We start from the raw sequence: 18,954 nt of genomic DNA, 5'->3' as shown, positions 1-18,954 counted from the left end.
TCAACAACTTCAAATCGATAATGATAAAAATGAATTGCGGAAAATATTAATTTCGGTTTTATTTTTTTCTCTTTGTGCTTGCAGGATTCGACGGGCCAGAACAGTAATGACAGCTCGAGTGGCGGTGCAACAGGTGGTGCTTCTGCTGCTCCCGGTACGCCCAATTCCCAGGGCATGAGGCCTAGTCCGTCGCCGACAGGTTCATCCGGGTCCCGATCTATGTCGCCGGCAGTCGGTAAGTTTGCGATTGTTTTTCCTAGTCAGCTATTATCATGAAATCATTAATTATGTCAGAACATGATCATGAGCTCCTATACACGTAATAAAGTGGGAATTATACACCTCGCAGATAACTTATTAGACAAATGAACTTTTAACAAATGTCTGGACATATTGATCAAAATCATCATAGGCGACCTAAACGCTCAGGTAGGCAAGGAGGAGGAATTCAGACTGATGACTGGAAAGTTCAGCGCCAACCAGCTGGCGAACAAAAACGACCTTCGAATAATCAATTTGGACACCCCCAAGAACATGGCCGTTTGTAGCAGCTTCTTTAAACACAGCCCCCCTATCGTTACACAGGAGATCGCCACAGCAGACGGAATTCCAAATCGACAATATACGGTACCGACGGTTGCCTCACTACGTCCTAGGGCGACTGACACAACCAGATTTCACCTTAGCATACGAACAGAATCTCGAAGTAGTGTTGCTGGACGAGGACGAGCTCAATGAGGCCTCTCTAGAGGACTGGTGGAGTATAGCTAAAGCAGCTATCAATGACGTAGCCGAAAGCAGCGTCACGTCGGGTACATGGGACAGAGCTGAAGGAACGATTGGTTCGACGAAGAGTGTAGAAAGATTTTGGAGGACAACATTCCGGATCTTCACCGTACCGCAAATCTTCCGGAAACACCGCGCATACCAGGTCTCGAAGTATCATCTGTTCATCAATTTCAAGGCGGCATACGACAGTATCGACCACACAGAGGTCTGGAAAATCATGAACGAGAACGGTTTCCTGTGAAGCTTACCAGAGTGATCAAGTCAATGATGGCCGATGTGCAAAACTTACTTGAATCTCACGACAAATTGACAGATTCTAATGCCTATTTTTCAACATCGCTCTGGAAGGTCCCAAGCCGATGATCCAGCAAAGTTTAGACCAACCAATAACATGGTTCTCAAGTCTGTACAAAGTACTGCCAACGACAGTAGCGAAGAAGACCAAGACAAGACAAGACAAGACCACTGCGATGCCAACAACGTGATGAGCGAAGAACAAGAAGGGTGACGCAAAAACACGGTTGATCAGGTCATCATAGATGCTTTCATTATGGGTCAAGTCACCGGTATGCAGATGAATCTGAGCAAGGCTTACATCGACTACAAGAAGCCGTACATTCGGTACCGCACTCATACCTTCTCAAGGCACTGCTGTTGTACAAAGTAGACGTGAACGTCATCAGGCTAATACGTCACGTGGAGGTGATGTAGAACACGTCGCTACAAATTACCGACGGAATCGCTGCTGTGTTGCTGTTCAGAACTCTCAGAATAAAAAGGAGGATATTGCAAAGCGACACTTTCAGTTTCCCTCAGTAGAACACTTAACGCTTAACTTGGGCTATTTATTGAAAAATGACAAAAGGCGTGCAATAAATAATCATACCTTCAATATGAACGACCTGAAATTGTTTACGGAATCAGTACAGAGGCTACATCAACTGTTGTAGCTTGTGACAATATTCAGCAATGACATCCGGATGGAGTTTCGAGTTGACTAATGTCGCTCAATCCATCCTCGCCTGGGTCAAGTAGTGAATGGCATGCCAGCTGTTTCCGCGTCAACGAACATGAAAGAGATTCAGAATATGGATGAAGGTGACGCGTACAAATATCTCGGATTCCTACAGCTTTGAGTTTTTCGTCACACAACGGTCAAGAAGACGCCGCAGGACAAGTTCTTCCAGCGTGTCAACTGTGTTCTGAGGAGCTTTCTGTCAGTCGGCAACCATGTGAAGGCGATCAATACGCTTGCTGTACCTACAACTTTGAGATGGTAAAGTGGACCAATACTGACCTCGAGGCGTTACAAGCAGTATGATTGGATGGCGTTCATCAAATACCGATTACGCCACCCAATATCGTCCATCGAGAAAGTCACCCTGTCACGCGCAGTAGGAGGAAGAGTTGTTATAGATATCTAGGCCCTATGTATCTCTCAGATTCAGCAGCTCCGGGCATATTCCGTTAAAAGTCAGATTTGTCACGAAATGAACCGCACTGTATGTGAAACTGACGCAGGAAGACTGTGAGCTGAACTGCCACATAACGATCATCAACTAGGTGATCGTAACGTGGAAGCAGAAGGAGTTGTCAGGGACGCACCTCCATCAACTGGCGCTCAAGCACATTGATAAGACCAAATGGCGTTGAATACTTGGCTGGTATGAGGTGATCCCTTCTCAAAAAACAGAAGGTATCATGATAGCCATTCACGACCGCGTATTTGCGAGGAAAAGTTATCGGTGGTACACATTGCACGAAGACGTAGACTGCTGGACGCCCGACTGTATGATTTCAACTATCAATTGAAACCGGATATTCAGTCTTGAATTAACAAACGATGTTTATTATTTGCCCAACGTTTCGACACGGGGTAAGTGTCTTCTTCAGGGGGAAACTAATTCGGTCGTTTTTGGCCTAACTCTATTGCTCCGCTAGAAGTTATAGCAAGCCGGCTAAGTCATTTACCACCGAACAAAAACAGGACAGTTACAGTTAGACAAAACATAAGACCAAAAACGACCAAATTAGTTTTCCCCATGAAGAAGACACTAACTCCGTGTCGAAACGTTGGGCAAGTAATAAACATCGTTTGTTACTTCAAGACTGAGTAGCCAGTTTTAATTGATAGAAGAAAGTACATTCAGTGGGAAAAGTTCCACAGTAACACCCTTGCTATAAAGCACAACTTAATCGACAGATTTGTACCCGGTTCTGGAAAATAGTTTCATAAAGCTGTACTGATCATTACGTCCTGAAGCTCATTCGTGTCAACCGACCCGATATTGCGGTTTACTACAAAATAATGAGGCGAATAATACTTCGCTGTACCATTGCATCATAATATCCTATTAACGTTCTCCGGTAAGAGGAGTTCAAGCAGATGTGACACTTGGAGGACGTCCTTATAGTTACGGTTGTCTTTTCCGCGGCCGGAGATGTCCCTAATTCTATCCGGAGGTCCCTGAACGAGCTGTAATTTAAGAAAATCCTGAACCTACAGTATAGTTAGACGACTCCAGAATCACCACAACTGAATGTACTACCAAATGCTGATTCATTAGGATATAAATCAAAGCCGACAAATGACATATATAGGTATTAGGCCGTCAGTGTACCAGTAGCCGCTCACTGTCATAAATCTGATGTTTATGTGCCGTAATCTCCGTACAAATGTTATTCGGTATGCATATTTTAAATATCCGTTATAAGGAGATTACGTTTTTGCAGGTAAACTTCATGGGCATGGACATGAGCGACTACTGATATGATACTTTGAGGGTAACCTGCCTATGGTATGCAGATTTCCAGGATCTTTCCAGGGAAAATTACAAAATGCAAACCCCAGAAACCACTTCTGTAATAAGACGCAGAAGAGTGTTTCAAGTGCGTACTCGTGAAACATATAGAAGAGACGTTTCTGCGATTAAGTGCCGACCAAGCTTTGCAAATACCGGAGGATATGTGCTCGTTGAATCGGAGTTTTGAGTTTATTGTAACGCCGAACTCACATACTGGACACGCTCTGGCGGTATCGTTCTGATGTAGCACTGATGTGTTTGGGGTGTACTACATATGGCAAAAGAGATTGGTTTGCAATTGTTGCTGTTAATACGCACGCTAGTTGTAAGGCTATACAATCCACAACGGATGAGATAATCCGATAGAATTTCAAGTCGTCTGCAAACGATAACTTGATCGAAGAGAGTCGCAAGCATAGATCGTTCGTTTACGAAGATGATGACAATCACAGGTCCGTGCACACTGCTGGTACATCTGAAGAGATTTCAAAGGACCCGGGGCAAGCCGATTTAACGGTTACATACGCTTCTCTGTCCGAAAGATACGAATACAGACAATTTCTTCAACGGCCAGAATACCGTGTCGAATGCTTTACCGAAGTCAACATAGGTATATTAAGCTAGGAGATGCTTCAACTCGAATGCCCGTGAAATAGTCGTAACGTTCAATATCGTTGATCGGCTTTTCACGAATCCGTGCTGAAATTTGGAAATGAACTCGTGACGCAGCATTGTACAGCATTTTATGGAGTAGTGCAGTAGTGTAAACTGGATGGTCGGCATACGAATATCGTCGGACGGTACTCATTGAAATCTGTCAGCTCGTGGTACATGTAAAGCTCTGGAATACACGGTTCCGAAAAAAAAATGTGAACAGTTTTGCAGCTTCGACATCCGTACTGGCAGTATTATTCTGGTACCGAACATCGTTCGAGATCCCAGCACCCGATCGTAGACGTCTGTCTAAGTCCCAGAAACCCACTGGATTCTGTTTTACGTTGCAGTTTGAGTATTAGATCGCTTTATGCAAACTTTAGTTGTCGAAGCTGGAATCTGTCGTCGTCGGACTTCGAGTAAAAATATTGACTCCGTGCCTTGTGCGGGATATTGCGGGATATTCGTTTCCGTCCCTGCGTAGAGAGTGGCCGATCCACCTCCACTTTCGCTCCCGAATTTCTGTCACTGTCGGCTTTTGATGACATCGACGATGGAGCTACACGTTGGAGTTCGAATGTTGAGGCCACCATGCACGAATTATATACCGCAGGCATCTATTGATGAAAACCTGCAGCCGTTGAGTGTTCACCACTGATACACACAAGGTTTCACTGGCTTATAGCAGCACAGATTTCACGTTCGAGTTGAAAATTCGGATTTTGATGCTTCGACTAATCTGGTTGTTGTTTTAATAGATTTCTTAAACTCGTAAAAGCAGCCCTCGCCTTCTTGATCCGTGCACCTTTGGTCGCCGATCTTGGTGTCGCCATCGGCCGCCAAGATATTGGAAGGTTTCAACATTCTTCACTGATTATCCAGCTACCGTAAAGCTGGAAGGATTGACCGTGTTCCAACGATTCGGTCTTGTTGACGCTTTTGGTAAAACCTGCCGCTGAGGAGCGATTGGCAAGATCATCCATATCAGAGCGCCGTTGAGCTAGGAGAGCAACGTCATCAGCCAGTTCGAAGTCAGTTAGGTGCTCAATGGCAATGGGTTGCCACAGCAATCCACGATTTGGTTCACGGTCAATCGCACCTACTAGGATCTCGTCGATTACGATGAGGAACAGTATCGGTGATAGTACACATCATTGCCTCACTCCAGCAACGACCCGGATGGGATCGGACAAAACACCGTTGTGCAGTACTCTGCACGAAAATGACCTGTACTGTGCTTCAAAGAGGCCGATGATTTTTTTTTTCAGGGAGACCCTTGCGCCTGAGGGCTTCCCACATGTTTCCGTGATTGAGACGATCGAAAGCTTTTTCGTAATCAATAAACAACATCTAGAAAGATTCTTGGAATTCATTGATTTACTCCAGAATTATACGGAGCGTGACAATATGGTCCACACAGGATCGTCCGGAAAGGAACCCTGCTTACTGCCTTCGGAGAGTTGCGTCAATCTTCTCCTGTATCCGGTTAAGGATCACTTTGCAGAGGACTTTGAGAACGATACACAGTAACGCCAATTATCGCATACAGTCAGGTCACCCTTTTTGGGTACCTTTACTTTACTACGCCTTGCATTCAGTCGGTCGGAAATGCCGCGGTTTCCCATATGTTGCAGAATAATTGATGCAGTAGTTGTGCGGATACTACGGGGTCAGCTTTGAGCATCTCAGCTGATATGCGATCGACCCCTGGGGCCCTGTTCGATTTCATGCTACGGATGGCTGTTTCTATCTCCTGCACTGATGGAGCTTCGGTGTTGAGCATCTCAGCTGATATGCGATCGACCCCTGGGGCCCTGTTCGATTTCATGCTACGGATGGCTGTTTCTATCTCCTGCACTGATGGAGCTTCGGTGTTGACACGGGTAATGCGTTGACACCCTTGGCGGATCATGCTGAGGTGTTGATGGCGTGGCCGACACTTGAAAAAGGTTTCCAAAGTGCTCGAACCAGCGTTTCAACTGGTCAGCCGGGTCAGGCAGTCCATGAAAGACACGGACATCGTAGCATTCATCTTGGTCCCACTAAGGCGATGTGAAACATCATAAAAGAGACGGATGTCGCCGGTGTATGCGGCTTTCTCGCCTTCGTCGGCTAGGGAGACCATCCACGTTATTTTGTCCCGTCTACACTGCCCATGATCGCATACCAGTCCCATATTTGCTGGGTTTCCTATTCATATGGGACAATTATGCGATCATAGGCAATACATGAGCGTTTCACTTCTTCTCGAGAGCCGAATAGCGCTGACGGGCTACAACGTTGGCTTTGGCTCCTCGTATTTTCGCTCGCTCTATCGCTGCTTTGGCGTTTCTTCGCTCTTCTATCTTCCTCCAGGTATCATCTCGGAACCATTGCTTTCTCCGGGTGCGTAGATCACCCAAATTATTCTCGCCGGTGACAATGAAGGCGTTCTTGATGGCGCTCCATTGATCTTCTACGCTTCCACCTGCTGGAATATCTGCAGCACGGTTCTCTAGCTCCTCGCTTGTACAATATGATAGAAGTTAAACATCAGCTCGTCAACTGTGCTCCCATGCAAGAAGTTCCAGTCGATCAGTGATTGTGGAGCAATCAATACTTCTCCATACTAAGACCTAATTGGATAGTAGATTCGTTGCGATTATAGCGGAAGAATCAAGTGTAAAGACTGCGTTGCCGATAATCAAAACAGGTAAAGTGTACCGTCATCACCAGATTTCCTCATCTGTACTTTCTTTCTGCATCCGGAAAAAGCCAGTTCAATCCATGTGAGTGCACTGTTCAAAACAACAATCGCATACTTTGGGAAACACAGCGTCAGCTAATGGACAGAATCGTGATAAAACGATTGAGTAACAACAAACCGGCATCATTATGTGCATACCGTTCGTTCGTAGTCGTAGGTAGCTGGTGAGCACATTCTAAAGCAGAGCAGATACCCTCAATTTAAATCGACCTGCCTCCTCTCTCATACTACATACTACCCCTCGATCCAACTCGGCGGTGGAGGAAAGTCAACATCGGAAACAGCAGGCAGTCAGGCAAGCCACCAAGCCAGACAGGTCGTATACGAATATTGAACAACATTATTTAGAGGAGAAACGGAATGGCAATACCAAACCACGACGACCGACCACCGACCGAGGCGAGACTCTTCGAAACTAGGCACCTCCACGCTGCTGCTAATGAAAGTGAAAATATTTAAATAGATTAAACACGAGTTCATGCATATACGTACCGGGCCGGGGCACAAGCCATTATAGTCATTCGGCCGCGCCGGACGACTTCAGCTCTCTAGCAAGGGTGGGACGGAGCATTTGTGTTATTCTACAGACTCTAGCTAGACTCTAGAGAGGTATCGCCATCATCGTCCGCTTCGACAACAACCGAACGAACGAAACACGAAATGCTGGCTGAATGCAAACGGGGGGACGGAGTTTGACCTACTGACGGACTCGATGATCCGGGCCGCGCCGGGGACGGGTGAAAGTGTGGAGTGGGAACGTTTTAGTCTAGGCTGGTGACTAGACGACGCACTGCGCTACGTCCAACCGAAACGAACGACCGACCGGTGTGCCTCTCCATCTCTCGCGCCGCATCTGTCCGAATCCGAGTCGTATGGTAAACCCTGCCCGGCTATAGTTCACCGGCTCAAGGCCGAACGTTATCTCTGGTGGATGGTGGTGGTGTCTCGCATCGCAGCAGATCTTGGGGCTACACGGGGACGGCGCGGCGTGGCCCGGTCGGAACGCGTGGATGATGCATAATCGAGTAGGCAGAAGCACAAAAGTGCTTTCTCCTCCGCCCTTCGGCACCATCGGTCCGGTCCGGATGTATACTACATGTGGATTGTGGGTATTTCGGAAGCACACTGCACGCACGTAGCGTACAGCTGGGGAGATAACGGATCTCTTCCTACGATGTTCTGTTGCTGCAAGTGCACAGGTACAGATAATGGCGATGACGGTCGGTCGGTGTTCGCTTTGGTCTGGCCATTGGTACGCTATTATTTGTTATCTTTTACCGGTTTGGGTGCGATAATGTGGATGTGAATTTTGGGTAACCTCAGTTGAGGAAACAGGTGCGATGGGAGCAGGGGAAGGTGAGGGGTTTCATTCAATTGCGATAAAGTTCAAGGTTGTTCATCGTGAGCACCACAACTGGAAGTGGGCGTAGTGTTTCCTCCAGGCTCTGCTGAGATCGATACAACCGGGTTCAATGTTTTGCGTCGAGCAACATCGACGAATTCTTCAGGAGTCTGTCACTCTCAGCATGGCCTTGCTGAAACCAGCGTACTTACCGCTGCGACTATATGGACCCCTACTGGAAGACATATGCCTCCCAAACTTATATTTATGTGTAAAACCGATAATGCTCATAGGAGCAGTTATACCAGCCTTGGAATGAAATCGGAAATGTGCGTAAGCTTCCACTCGATACATCCAGAAGACAACATGCAATTCTGCTCTCCATGCTCGGAGTCTGCTCGATATACACAACCGAGGCCGGCGGAAGGCGAGACAGATTTGGGATGAAAAGCGCAACAGACCGTAAGAGCACGTGGAAAAGGGTCTACTCACTATACTGCACAATCACCATCACCACCATTCCGAAAAAGAGAGTGAAAGAATGGTGCAGGTACGTTGGGTAACCATTTGGAGGAATGTGAGGCCGTGAGGTGGAGGAAGGCAATGAAGATGTTGAAAAGCATCAGCAGCAGCCGGAGAAGCTCTCGTTTCCATTCATGAAATAATGCCACATTGCTATCGCCAGCCAGCAACGGCGTTGACGTCGTCGTCGTCGTCGTCGTCGTCGTCGTCGTCTACAAACCCCGCAACCGCCGTCGCCGTCGTTCGCTGTGGGAAAATGCACACACACACAGCTCCGGGTCCACGGGGAAGGGGTTTGAGATTTTTTATGTTTATTTTATGAATAGCCCTTGCCTCCTTGCGCCGGTAAACTTTTGTATATGCTGCTGCTTACCCACACCCCATTCTCCCCATGAAGAACTTCTTTCGCCCTATTCGGGGGCTGTGTCTCTCTCCCCGGGTATATATACATTCACCTATATGTACCATTCCGTATGTACACGAACTGTACGGTTTCCGTGACATTGACCTATATCTATCGCCTTTTGTTGTGTCTGCAACTTGGCAGTGAAGACGACGACCTTGGCATTTTAAATCACCGATGATCATCTTACCAACTTGTTTCTTGTCCACGGGGAATAGCATAGGTATGACAGACGAACTCGTAATTGACATCTCGTGATTGACGACGATTAGCGACATTGACCATGAAATTCACTTATCAGAACGATTTCGAAACGTCTAGTTTACGAAAGTTGATGGTATTGCCGTAGAAATGTTCTTAAAACAAATGGAATGAGCTCACCAACTGGTTCCTGCATCTATCATCATCAAATGTATTTCTACAGCCCTATTGCCCGATCATTTTCTAACGCATTTCTATTGTTCTCTTCTCCTTCCGCAGGTCAGCAAAGTTTACCGATGCCGCCGCGCCCCTCCAGTAGTCACTCCCAAGTTCCAAATCAAGCACAGAATCAACTAGGTAGTAGTAGTAGTAATCTAGGCCACGGTAATCAATCGCTACAGCAGCAGCCACCCGATCATTCGAGGGTAGCATCGCCGAATCGTCCACCTTCAGCTTCGTCAGCTGGAGGCCCCCAGCAGCAGCAACAACAACAGCAACAGGGTCCACTGCCACCGCAAGCCGGAATGGCAGCGCAAGGATATCAGACGCAACCGCCACATCCGCCCCACATGCATGGCGGCTACAAGATGGGACCAAGTCCCGGTGGGCCAGGTGCAGGAATGCCTGGTCCACAGCAAATGTCCCCATATCCACCACACAATCCTCAATCGCAGCAGTATTCACATTCGCAAGGAAGTTACTCACCCCGGCCGCAGTACCCGGGAGGCTATGGCCCATCACCACCAGGTGGCCAACCGGGACAACCACCACCACCCGGTCCACCACCGAACAGCGTAGCCGGTGGCCCCGGTGGCTATCCCGGTCATCGAATGCCAAACCATGTCGGTGGACCACCACCGCACTCTCAATATCCTCCACATCAACCGTACCAGCAAGGCTGGGGTCCACCAGGTCCTGGACCACAGGGTCCCGGCAGCCACGTAAACAATCACCAGCAGCAACCCGGAAAGGGCATGCCCCCATCCGGTGTCCCTCCATCGCCGCAACCGAATCAAGCACAGTCCCAACAGGGACCGCCGACGGGAGGACCTCCGCAAAGCGGATCCCCGCGGCCTCTGAACTATCTTAAGCAACATCTACAACACAAAGGCGGCTATGGCGGTGCCCCTAGTCCTACACCGCCCCAGGGCTACGGTAACGGCCCCGGCATGCACCCGCCGATGGGCCCACCACACCACATGGGCCCACCAATGAGCATGGGACCGCCATCGGGTACTCCTCCGAACCAGCAGGGACCGCCGGGACTACCCGGAGGTCCACCGCAGCAGCACACACCGCCACAGACCGGACCCAACAGTCATCCGGACGGGTCGCTACCACCACAGCCACCCCATCCGGAATCGGGCCCACTCGGTCAGGACAACGGCGGGCTGCCACATCCAGTTACCTCACTCGTTACAACGGGACCTGATGGCGCTCCTCTCGATGAAGCCAGTCAGCAGAGTACCTTATCCAATACCTCAGTAGGTGAGTATCATAGCGCTGAAGGGGGAATTGTAAGGATTGTAATTTATTTTCTCTCATTTCTTCCGTCCCAGCTTCCGGTGAAGATCCGCAGTGCTCGACGCCGAAATCGCGGAAGGGCGGCGACCTCTACAACCAAAGTCACCTGACTAGTACGCCGACGACCGCATCGCCCGGACCGCACAACCAGCACGAAGACTTCGAGATGAACTCGCCCACATCCTGGCCCCGGACGCCAGCTAGTCCAGTGAGTATAGTAACGGCCAGCGCCAGACCACCAGGGGTCAGCAACAGTCGTAGCAGCAGCACCGTCGGCAGCAAACCTAGTCCTAGTAGTTCTTCTCGAAGGTTTTCGCAACCGTCGCAGCCACCGCATCGATCTTCGTCATACCCGTACCGTACCTCGCGTTCTCCCCCGGCTGCTGTTGCGTCGCCGCTGATGATGCCGTCCGCGTCGTCCTCCGCGGCATCGGCGTCGGCGTCGGCAGCGGCAGCGGCAGCCCTTGTGGCCGCGTACTGGTACTCCTACTCCTCCTATACTACGCCGCCCACGTCCGCGCTGTCGTCGCACGTCGATCAAGCGACGACGATGCTGATGACGCGCCGACCGCCGTCGGTTGCCAGTCGTAGAAATGTAGATACAATCTCTTCTCACCTTTCTCAATCTCTTTCTCTCCTACTCTAGATTTGTCGTCCCTCCACCCGGGGACGCATAGCCCCGATGAGTTTTTTTTTTGTTTTGTTTTAAAGACCAAATGTCTATATTGTTGATTCGCATTTTGTTTCTTGCAGTCCGATTTATTATTGATTCTCCATCTCCCAGTCCCAGAAGCAATTGATTTATTTGGTATGGTTCAAACACTATTTGTTTCAGTTTAGCCTCTTTACCTACCATTCCGCAAAACATCAAGGGCCCCAAAACTGCCAATGGTTCAACTAAGCTCATTAAGACCCTAGGTCTACATATTTTCAGGATTTCTGTATTTTGACAGATTTCTCCAGGAGTTTTTCACACAGATTCCAGGACTTCTTCCAGAGATATTACCGCTATTGACCCTAGAGTCGCTCTCGAGATTTTCTCGGAGTTTCTACTGGGTTTTCGAGAGAATTCTTCCAAGATTTATCATGGAATCGGTACAGGAGTTTCTCTCAAGATATTTCTCAGATGTTGACGCGCAATATTACTTTAGAGTAATCGATATTCCTCTTGGCTGATGTTCCACGATCCCTTCTTGCTATTAGGATGCCCCAGGAATTCTACACGGGATTTTTTTCCAGAGATTTTCGCGAGATTCCTCCCAAATTTCTACAAGAGTTGTTCTTTGAATTTCTACTAAAGTTTGTCCCAGAATTCCCTCAGAAGTTTTTTGCGGGGTTTCTTCAGTAGCTCCTCCCGTAATTTCTCCCAGAAGTTTTGCCGTATTGCTCCAAGAGTTCCTCACTAGATTTCTTTCGGAGTTCTTCCTACTATTTCTTCAAAAAAAAAAAAATTGTAAGCTTTTTCTAGAGGTTCTCCTGGAATTTCTGAGCCAGTTTTTTTTTCGGAATATAGCTCGGAATAGTTCTTTCGGGATTTGTCTTGAAGTTTCACCTGAGATTTTTCTCGAAGGTTTACCCAGAAGTTTACTTAGAAGTCCCCAAGATTTATGCCGCAATCTCTACGGGAGTTTCTCTCAGGATATTTCGAAGGTGTTGTTGTGGAACGTCTAATTTTGGGTTTCCTCAAAAATAATTTTCCACGTTACTCTTTGGTGTTCCTATCAGGATTCCCCCAAGTATTCTTCTAGGGATTTCGCGGGATTCGTCCCAGAGTTTTTCAGGATTTATTCTTGACTTGACTTTGCGCAGTTCCTTTAGGGGATTTTTTTTTATTTTATTGAAGCTATTCAATAGATTTTCCCGGCTTTATGTCGTATATTTGTTTCCAGGATTTCATTCAGTAATTCTTCTAAGATTTTCCTTGGATTACTCTTTAAGTTTCCTTCTGGGATTTGTTTAATGGTTGATCCCAGAGTTCTTGTCGGTATTTTTTCAAGAGTATTTCTCGAAATAACTGTGGGATAAGCTTTAAATGCCGTGCCTTAAAAAAACGGAGAAATATCGGAAGGAATACTTTAAAAATCTTGCTAGGAACTCTAAAAAGAACTTTTGCAAAAATCTTGAGAGCAGCTTCGGAAGAAATCCTGAGAAAACTGGGACATCTTGAAAAAAAAAAAATCTGGGAGTAATCCCGGGAGAAAATATTAGGGAAATCTTGGGAAGAATTTTAGAAACCTGTAAGAGAAATCTCGGGAGGAAATGCGGGAAAATCCAAGAAGAACACTGGGAAATTCTCTGCACGAACTTCTGCAAAAAACATTCGAAAATACTAAAAAAAAGAACTTTAGAAAGCCTTGCTGAACTACCGAGGGAAATCCCTGTGAATTTCCATCAGAAACTCCTCGCTAGTTTCCTTTAAAGATTCGCCCTAGATTTATTGATTTATCCCGGGTTTCCTTTAGATATATCTCCTGGGTATTTTAGGGATTTCTCCAGGATATTGTCAAATATTTCCAGGACTTTTCTCCAGGTTTTTTTTTTCTGGAATCCCGTCAGATATTTTTCATCGGATTCCTTCAGAAATTTCGTCCCTTGCCTCCCAAGATTCGTTCGAGAATTTTCTCGAGTTTTCTTTATTGATGTCTACCGGAATTCCTTTAGGGATTTTTCCTGGCTTTTTCAGAGATTTCTTTCGGGATTTTTACATTAACTTCTCACGGGATTACTTTTTGGATTTGTTCCAGGACTTGTTTAGAAATATCTACACAGCTTCCGTTAAGGATTCATCCCGGGATTCCTTCAGGGATTTTTTCAAGGATATATCCTGGCATTCCATCAGCGATTCCTCCCGGAGTTTCATCCTCGATATCTCTCGGGGTTCCTGTAGTGTTTTTGCCGAGATTTCTTTAGGCATTTCACCCGAGCTGCCATCAGGGATTTTTGCCGTGATTCCTTCATCAATTCGTTTCATGGTTCCTTCTGAAATTCCTGTCAGAATTTCTACATTAATTCCTCCCGGGATTCTTTCAGGGATATTTCTCAGCATTTGATAAGGAATTATTTCTGCGATTTCTTTGAGCATTCTTCCTAGGATTTATTCGGAAAGTTCTTCTGAAGTTTCTTCGGGGATATTTCCTGGAACTCCATCCAAGATCCCGCCCAAGACTTCTTCATTGATTTCTCCCGGGATTCTTTTAGGGCTTCCCGGGAATTTTCCATTCCTCCATGGACTGCTTCATTGATTTATCCAGAGATTTATTTTATATTTTTCCCATTATTCCTCTAGGGATCTCTCCAGCCTTTCAGGATTCTTTCTGAAACTCGTCACGCGATTCTTTCATTGATTCCTTTAGGGATTCCTTCAGGAAATTCGTCCGAGCTTCCTTCAGGGATATTTTCTAGCATTCCACTACGAATTCCTCCCAAAACTCCCTAATTGATTTCTTCCGGGATTCTTTTTGTTTTTTTTTTTGGCATACCTCTATTGATTTTTTCCTGAGATCCTTCCAGGATTCATTCACTGATTCCTCCCAGGATTTTTATAAAGATTTGTTTATGGAATTTTCCCGGATTTCCTTGGGGGATATTTCCCAGCATTCCAGCAGGGATTCCTCTCAACATTCCTTCATTGATTCATCCCGGGATTCCTTTAGGGATTTCTTTAGTTATTTTCTCTCGATTTCTTCATGGATTTCTCCCAGGTTTCCTTCGGAGATTCTTTCCAAAATGCCTTCAGGGATTGTATGGGGCGTACTTCCCGGGATTCCTCTAGGTATTTCAGAGTTTTTTTTTTCTGAAATCCCTTCATTTATATCTCTAAGGATTCCTCCCGGCATTTTTGCAGAAATTTGTTCCACAATTTATTTAGAAATTCCTATGGGGATTCTTCCTGAATCCTTTCAGAGATTCATTCCAAAATTTCTCTCGTGATTCCTTCTTATTTATCCCAGTATTTCTTCGGAACTGCCCCTGGGATTCATTTGTTTATTTTTTCAGGGATTCTTTCAAAGTATGCTCGTGAGTAGTGATTTCCGCTTTCTTCAGAGATTCTTTAATGGATATCTCTCGGGGTTCCTTCCGGCATTTCCTCTGAGATTTCCGCAGGGATTCCTCCCGAGATTTTTACAGAGATTTCTCCCCGAATCCCTCCAGGGATTTCTACATGGATTCCTTTTGGGATTCAATGATTCCTTCAGTGATTACTCCAGGAATTTTCAGGAGGACTCTTCATAAGATTCTTTTAGATATTGCTCTTGATATTGCTCCCTGAATTCCTTCAGGAACTTCTTTCATGTTTCCTGCATGGATTCTTCCTGCAGTTTCTTCAAGAACTCCTACCAGGACTACTCTTGCCCTCCTGGGATTCCTTCAGGGATTTTTCTCATGATTCCTTCCGGTATTCTTACAGGTATTCCGCCAGAGTTTTATTTAGAAAGTCCTTTATGCATTTCTTTCTTGATTCCTCCTGGAATTCTTTCGGGGATTCTTTCAGGATTCTCTTGGAGACTCATTTGGAGATGTTACTTCAGGATTACTCCAGGATTCTTCAAGAGATTGCTCCTGGGATTACGGCAATGATTTCTGCCGAGATTCCTCCAGGATTATATCATTGAATTCTCTTAGAGACTCATTTGGAGATGTTTTCAGGGGTTACTCCAGGATTTTTCAAGAGATTGCTCCTGGGATAACGGCAGTGATTTCTGCCGAGATTCATCCTGGATTTCAAGGATTTCTCTTGAGAATTATTTTGGGATTTCTCCCGGATTGTTTTCAACCTAAGACAGGATTTATCCACATAATATTCCCGTGATTCCGGCGAAGGTTACTCCATGTGAAAAGAAAGAGATTCTTTGATAGCGTAACGAGTTATTTATTATGGGAAAATATGCCACAGGGGGCAAGAGAATGTCAAAAATTAATAGAAAAAAATTGACGGTTATTTATGGATTCTCCCTTACAAAAAGATCCTGGACTGACCAGGAATAGAACACAGACACTCTGAGCATAGTGTTTTTGATATATACGGATCAGAACATAACGATACTATCGTTATGTTAATTTGTTAATTTATTGTGTAATTTGTTATGTAAAGTTGTGCTGAAATATGAAAATTTATCAGATGTTCAGGAATTACATAATTTTTTTTTTCAATTATACCATAGACTTCCCATTTTTTTAAATGAAATCTGGTTTATTTTAATGAAATCTGATTATTGATAACAAATTTACTTAAAGATTCAAATTGTGAGATACTTTGGGCGTTAACGGGCTAAGTTTATAGTTTTACAAAACGACATTGTTGGAATATATTTCTAAATATTTTCAATGCATTTACCATTTCTCCAGATTATCCGGAAATCTCCGGATTATCCGGAAGATAGCCACAAAGTAGTCACCACTTATTTTACCGGCTCTTAAACCTAGCTTTACGGCATATCTGTCTTCAATGTTTTTCTTCACACTAATGTTCACTTGTATGTCACGGTCGCCATGTAGTCATAGATATACATTTGCACATTAGATGCGAGCAGTGATTTCTAATGAAGACACTCGAATTTATCATATTTTTCTTCATGCTAATGTTCACTTTATAGTCACGGTCGCCATGTATAGGTACACATTTGCACATTAGTTGCGAGCAGTGATTTCTAGTGAAGAGACATTCAGATTTCTCATGTTTTTCTTCATACTAATGTTCACTTCATAGTCACGGTCGCCATGTAGTCATAGGTAGATGTGGAGCCTCGTGGCCGTGCGGTTAGCGTCACCAAGCGTATAGCCGTACCATGCCAAGGGGTGAGGGTTCGATTCCCGCTCCGAGTGATGAAACTTTTCGCAAGAAATGTTTCTAACTCGTATCTACTGGTGCTCGTAATGCATGTTGTGTCCGTTGTCTAGTGTAAAGTTTCGTTCAGTCTGTACTGCCCCTGGCTGAAGACGTTCAGGCTTATTCTGCGCGGCGTGTGAGGTGAGACGAGTCGATTGAGGTGAGAAAAGTCGACTGGATCCCATTTGATTTGTATTAGTCGTCTCACGTCACGTGAGACGAAACCTTCTGCTCACCTCACACGCTGCGCAGAATAAGCCTGGTTGTCTGTGTCCTTTCTTTTATACATTTGCACATTAGTTGCAAGCAATGATGCAAATTATCACCTCACTAGTGCTCATCACAACTCATCAACTGTATATTTATCGCGTGCGATTGAACTGTGCACTGATCAGCGATGACCAGCAGCAAAGAGGTGGCAAAACGAACATGATGTAAATCACAAACGATTTTGCACACATCTGACTGTGCCACCACACGCTCGCCCGAACAGCCGAACCATACCGAATAGGTTGGCTTGCGAAGCTACGGCACGAACGCTCGACACGCACACAGAAGCAACATTCGCATGTACCGATACCATACTAATAAAGCTTCCAGCCAACGATGCTTCGCGATAAGCCGTCGAAAAGCATCGGAAGCGATGAAAAGAGATGCTTGGCTAGAACGCAACGGCTCAACGGCGAAAAGGAAGAGTCAACTATGCTGATCAGTGTTGAGTCCGGTCGTGTGCTACTCGTATGGGAGGTTGATTGAATAAAGCGAGGATGGGTGAAAACGTATTCGTTGTCGAAAGCAAATCGCATCATTTCGCGAATGTTTTCATCAAATAGCAAGATTGGTTGCAAGCAGTGATTTCTAATGAAGAACTCAGTTTTCTTATATTTTTCTTCATACTAATGTTCACTTCATTGTCACGGTCGCTATGTAGTTATAGGTATTTATAAATTAGTCGCCATCAGTGATATCGAGTGAAGAGACATTCACAAACGCAATGCAGTGCACTTCTTACGATAGTTTTGCGATTAGGAAGGGATGATTTGTTAGATGTTTACTTAACAGAGTTACAGATGCTGCTGCGCATTCTCTTGTTGGGATCACGTATGTTGGGTGCTTTTAGTGGGTTTAGTTGGGCGAACGTCCAGGAGTATTGTTGCTTGAATTTTCTAGAAAGGAGTATCTTGGATCGAACTTATAAACTTCTGCCCAGCAAGCTGAAGCGGTATCAACTACCCTCGACTTCTTAAAAATTGTCAAGTGTTGAGCCACTTTTAAAATAAGAAACTATCGAATAGTTGTTAGACTTTCTCCTCGTTTTGGGACCCTTGGCCATTTCTCGTTTTAAGTTCTCCACCATCCCCCCTTTAGTGAGTATTTTTAGAGGTTTTTTTTCGGCAATATTGCAACGACACAAATTGTGTGTCGTGAGACAATTAAGAGGGAATTCCTGTTTACTTTTATCGATGAAATTGATTTTACGTGCCTTGTTTTCACCTCCCCGTGCCTGATCTGAGACCCCGTACTAAAGCTTTTGCTCTTTTACCGTTTTTCTATTTCATTCTCTCCACAGGTATTTAACAGCCACGTTCCTCCCGCGGAGACTCCTTTTAGATCAACTAAGGTTAATATTTAAATTGATAAGCTTTTTTTTTGCGGTGTTTGGTTGATTTTTGTTTTTTTTTACTGGTAGAAGTCAGTGTAGACATTCATTTTTGTTATTACAGTTCGCATTTGTTTAGGTGTCTGAGATACCTACGTAACACTTTCATTTTCATAGTTTTGTTGATTTCACTAAAAGCATCGGTGTGGTTTCATCAGTTTGGTATTTGTCCAATGTGCGAAATCCATTTTTTAACAACCGTTATCCCCGTTATCAATCTTCACAGAAATCCGACAGCTTAAACAAGTTATACGACATGGATGACAAGCCGGAGCGAAGGCCCTGGTTGGACAAGTTGCTGGCCTTCATGGAGGAGCGGCGAACGCCCATCACGGCGTGTCCCACTATCTCGAAGACACCCCTGGATCTGTACAAGCTGTACATCCTGACACAGGAGCGTGGCGGTTTTCTTGAGGTGTGTAAGGTGAGTTTGTCTATCTAGACTAACAGTACTAACAGCTGGGTGGTGGGTCTTTTCCGTA

The 18,954-nt window shown here is 45.5% G+C and overlaps 1 protein-coding gene across 7 annotated transcripts in view; it reads left to right on the top strand.

The window, feature by feature from the left end:
- Window positions 1-18,954, top strand: part of LOC109408393 (trithorax group protein osa-like) — a 630,643-nt gene that overhangs the window by 594,413 nt on the left and 17,276 nt on the right. For 5 of the 7 annotated variants that reach the window (XM_062858564.1, XM_062858565.1, XM_029880190.2 and 2 more), the window contains 5 exons: window positions 85-235; window positions 9,741-10,949; window positions 11,021-11,193; window positions 18,383-18,433; window positions 18,699-18,896. In XM_062858564.1, coding sequence (XP_062714548.1) covers window positions 85-235; window positions 9,741-10,949; window positions 11,021-11,193; window positions 18,383-18,433; window positions 18,699-18,896 — 1,782 coding nt within the window. The remainder of the gene's footprint in view (window positions 1-84; window positions 236-9,740; window positions 10,950-11,020; window positions 11,194-18,382; window positions 18,434-18,698; window positions 18,897-18,954) is intronic. The other 2 variants (XM_062858566.1, XM_062858563.1) reach the window with 1 other exon arrangement.

Source organism: Aedes albopictus, chromosome 3 (assembly GCF_035046485.1).
Source record: "Aedes albopictus strain Foshan chromosome 3, AalbF5, whole genome shotgun sequence".
Taxonomy (NCBI): domain Eukaryota; kingdom Metazoa; phylum Arthropoda; class Insecta; order Diptera; family Culicidae; genus Aedes; species Aedes albopictus.
The sequence above is the reverse complement of the archived record's forward strand: the minus strand, read 5'-3'. Positions and strand labels throughout refer to the sequence as shown.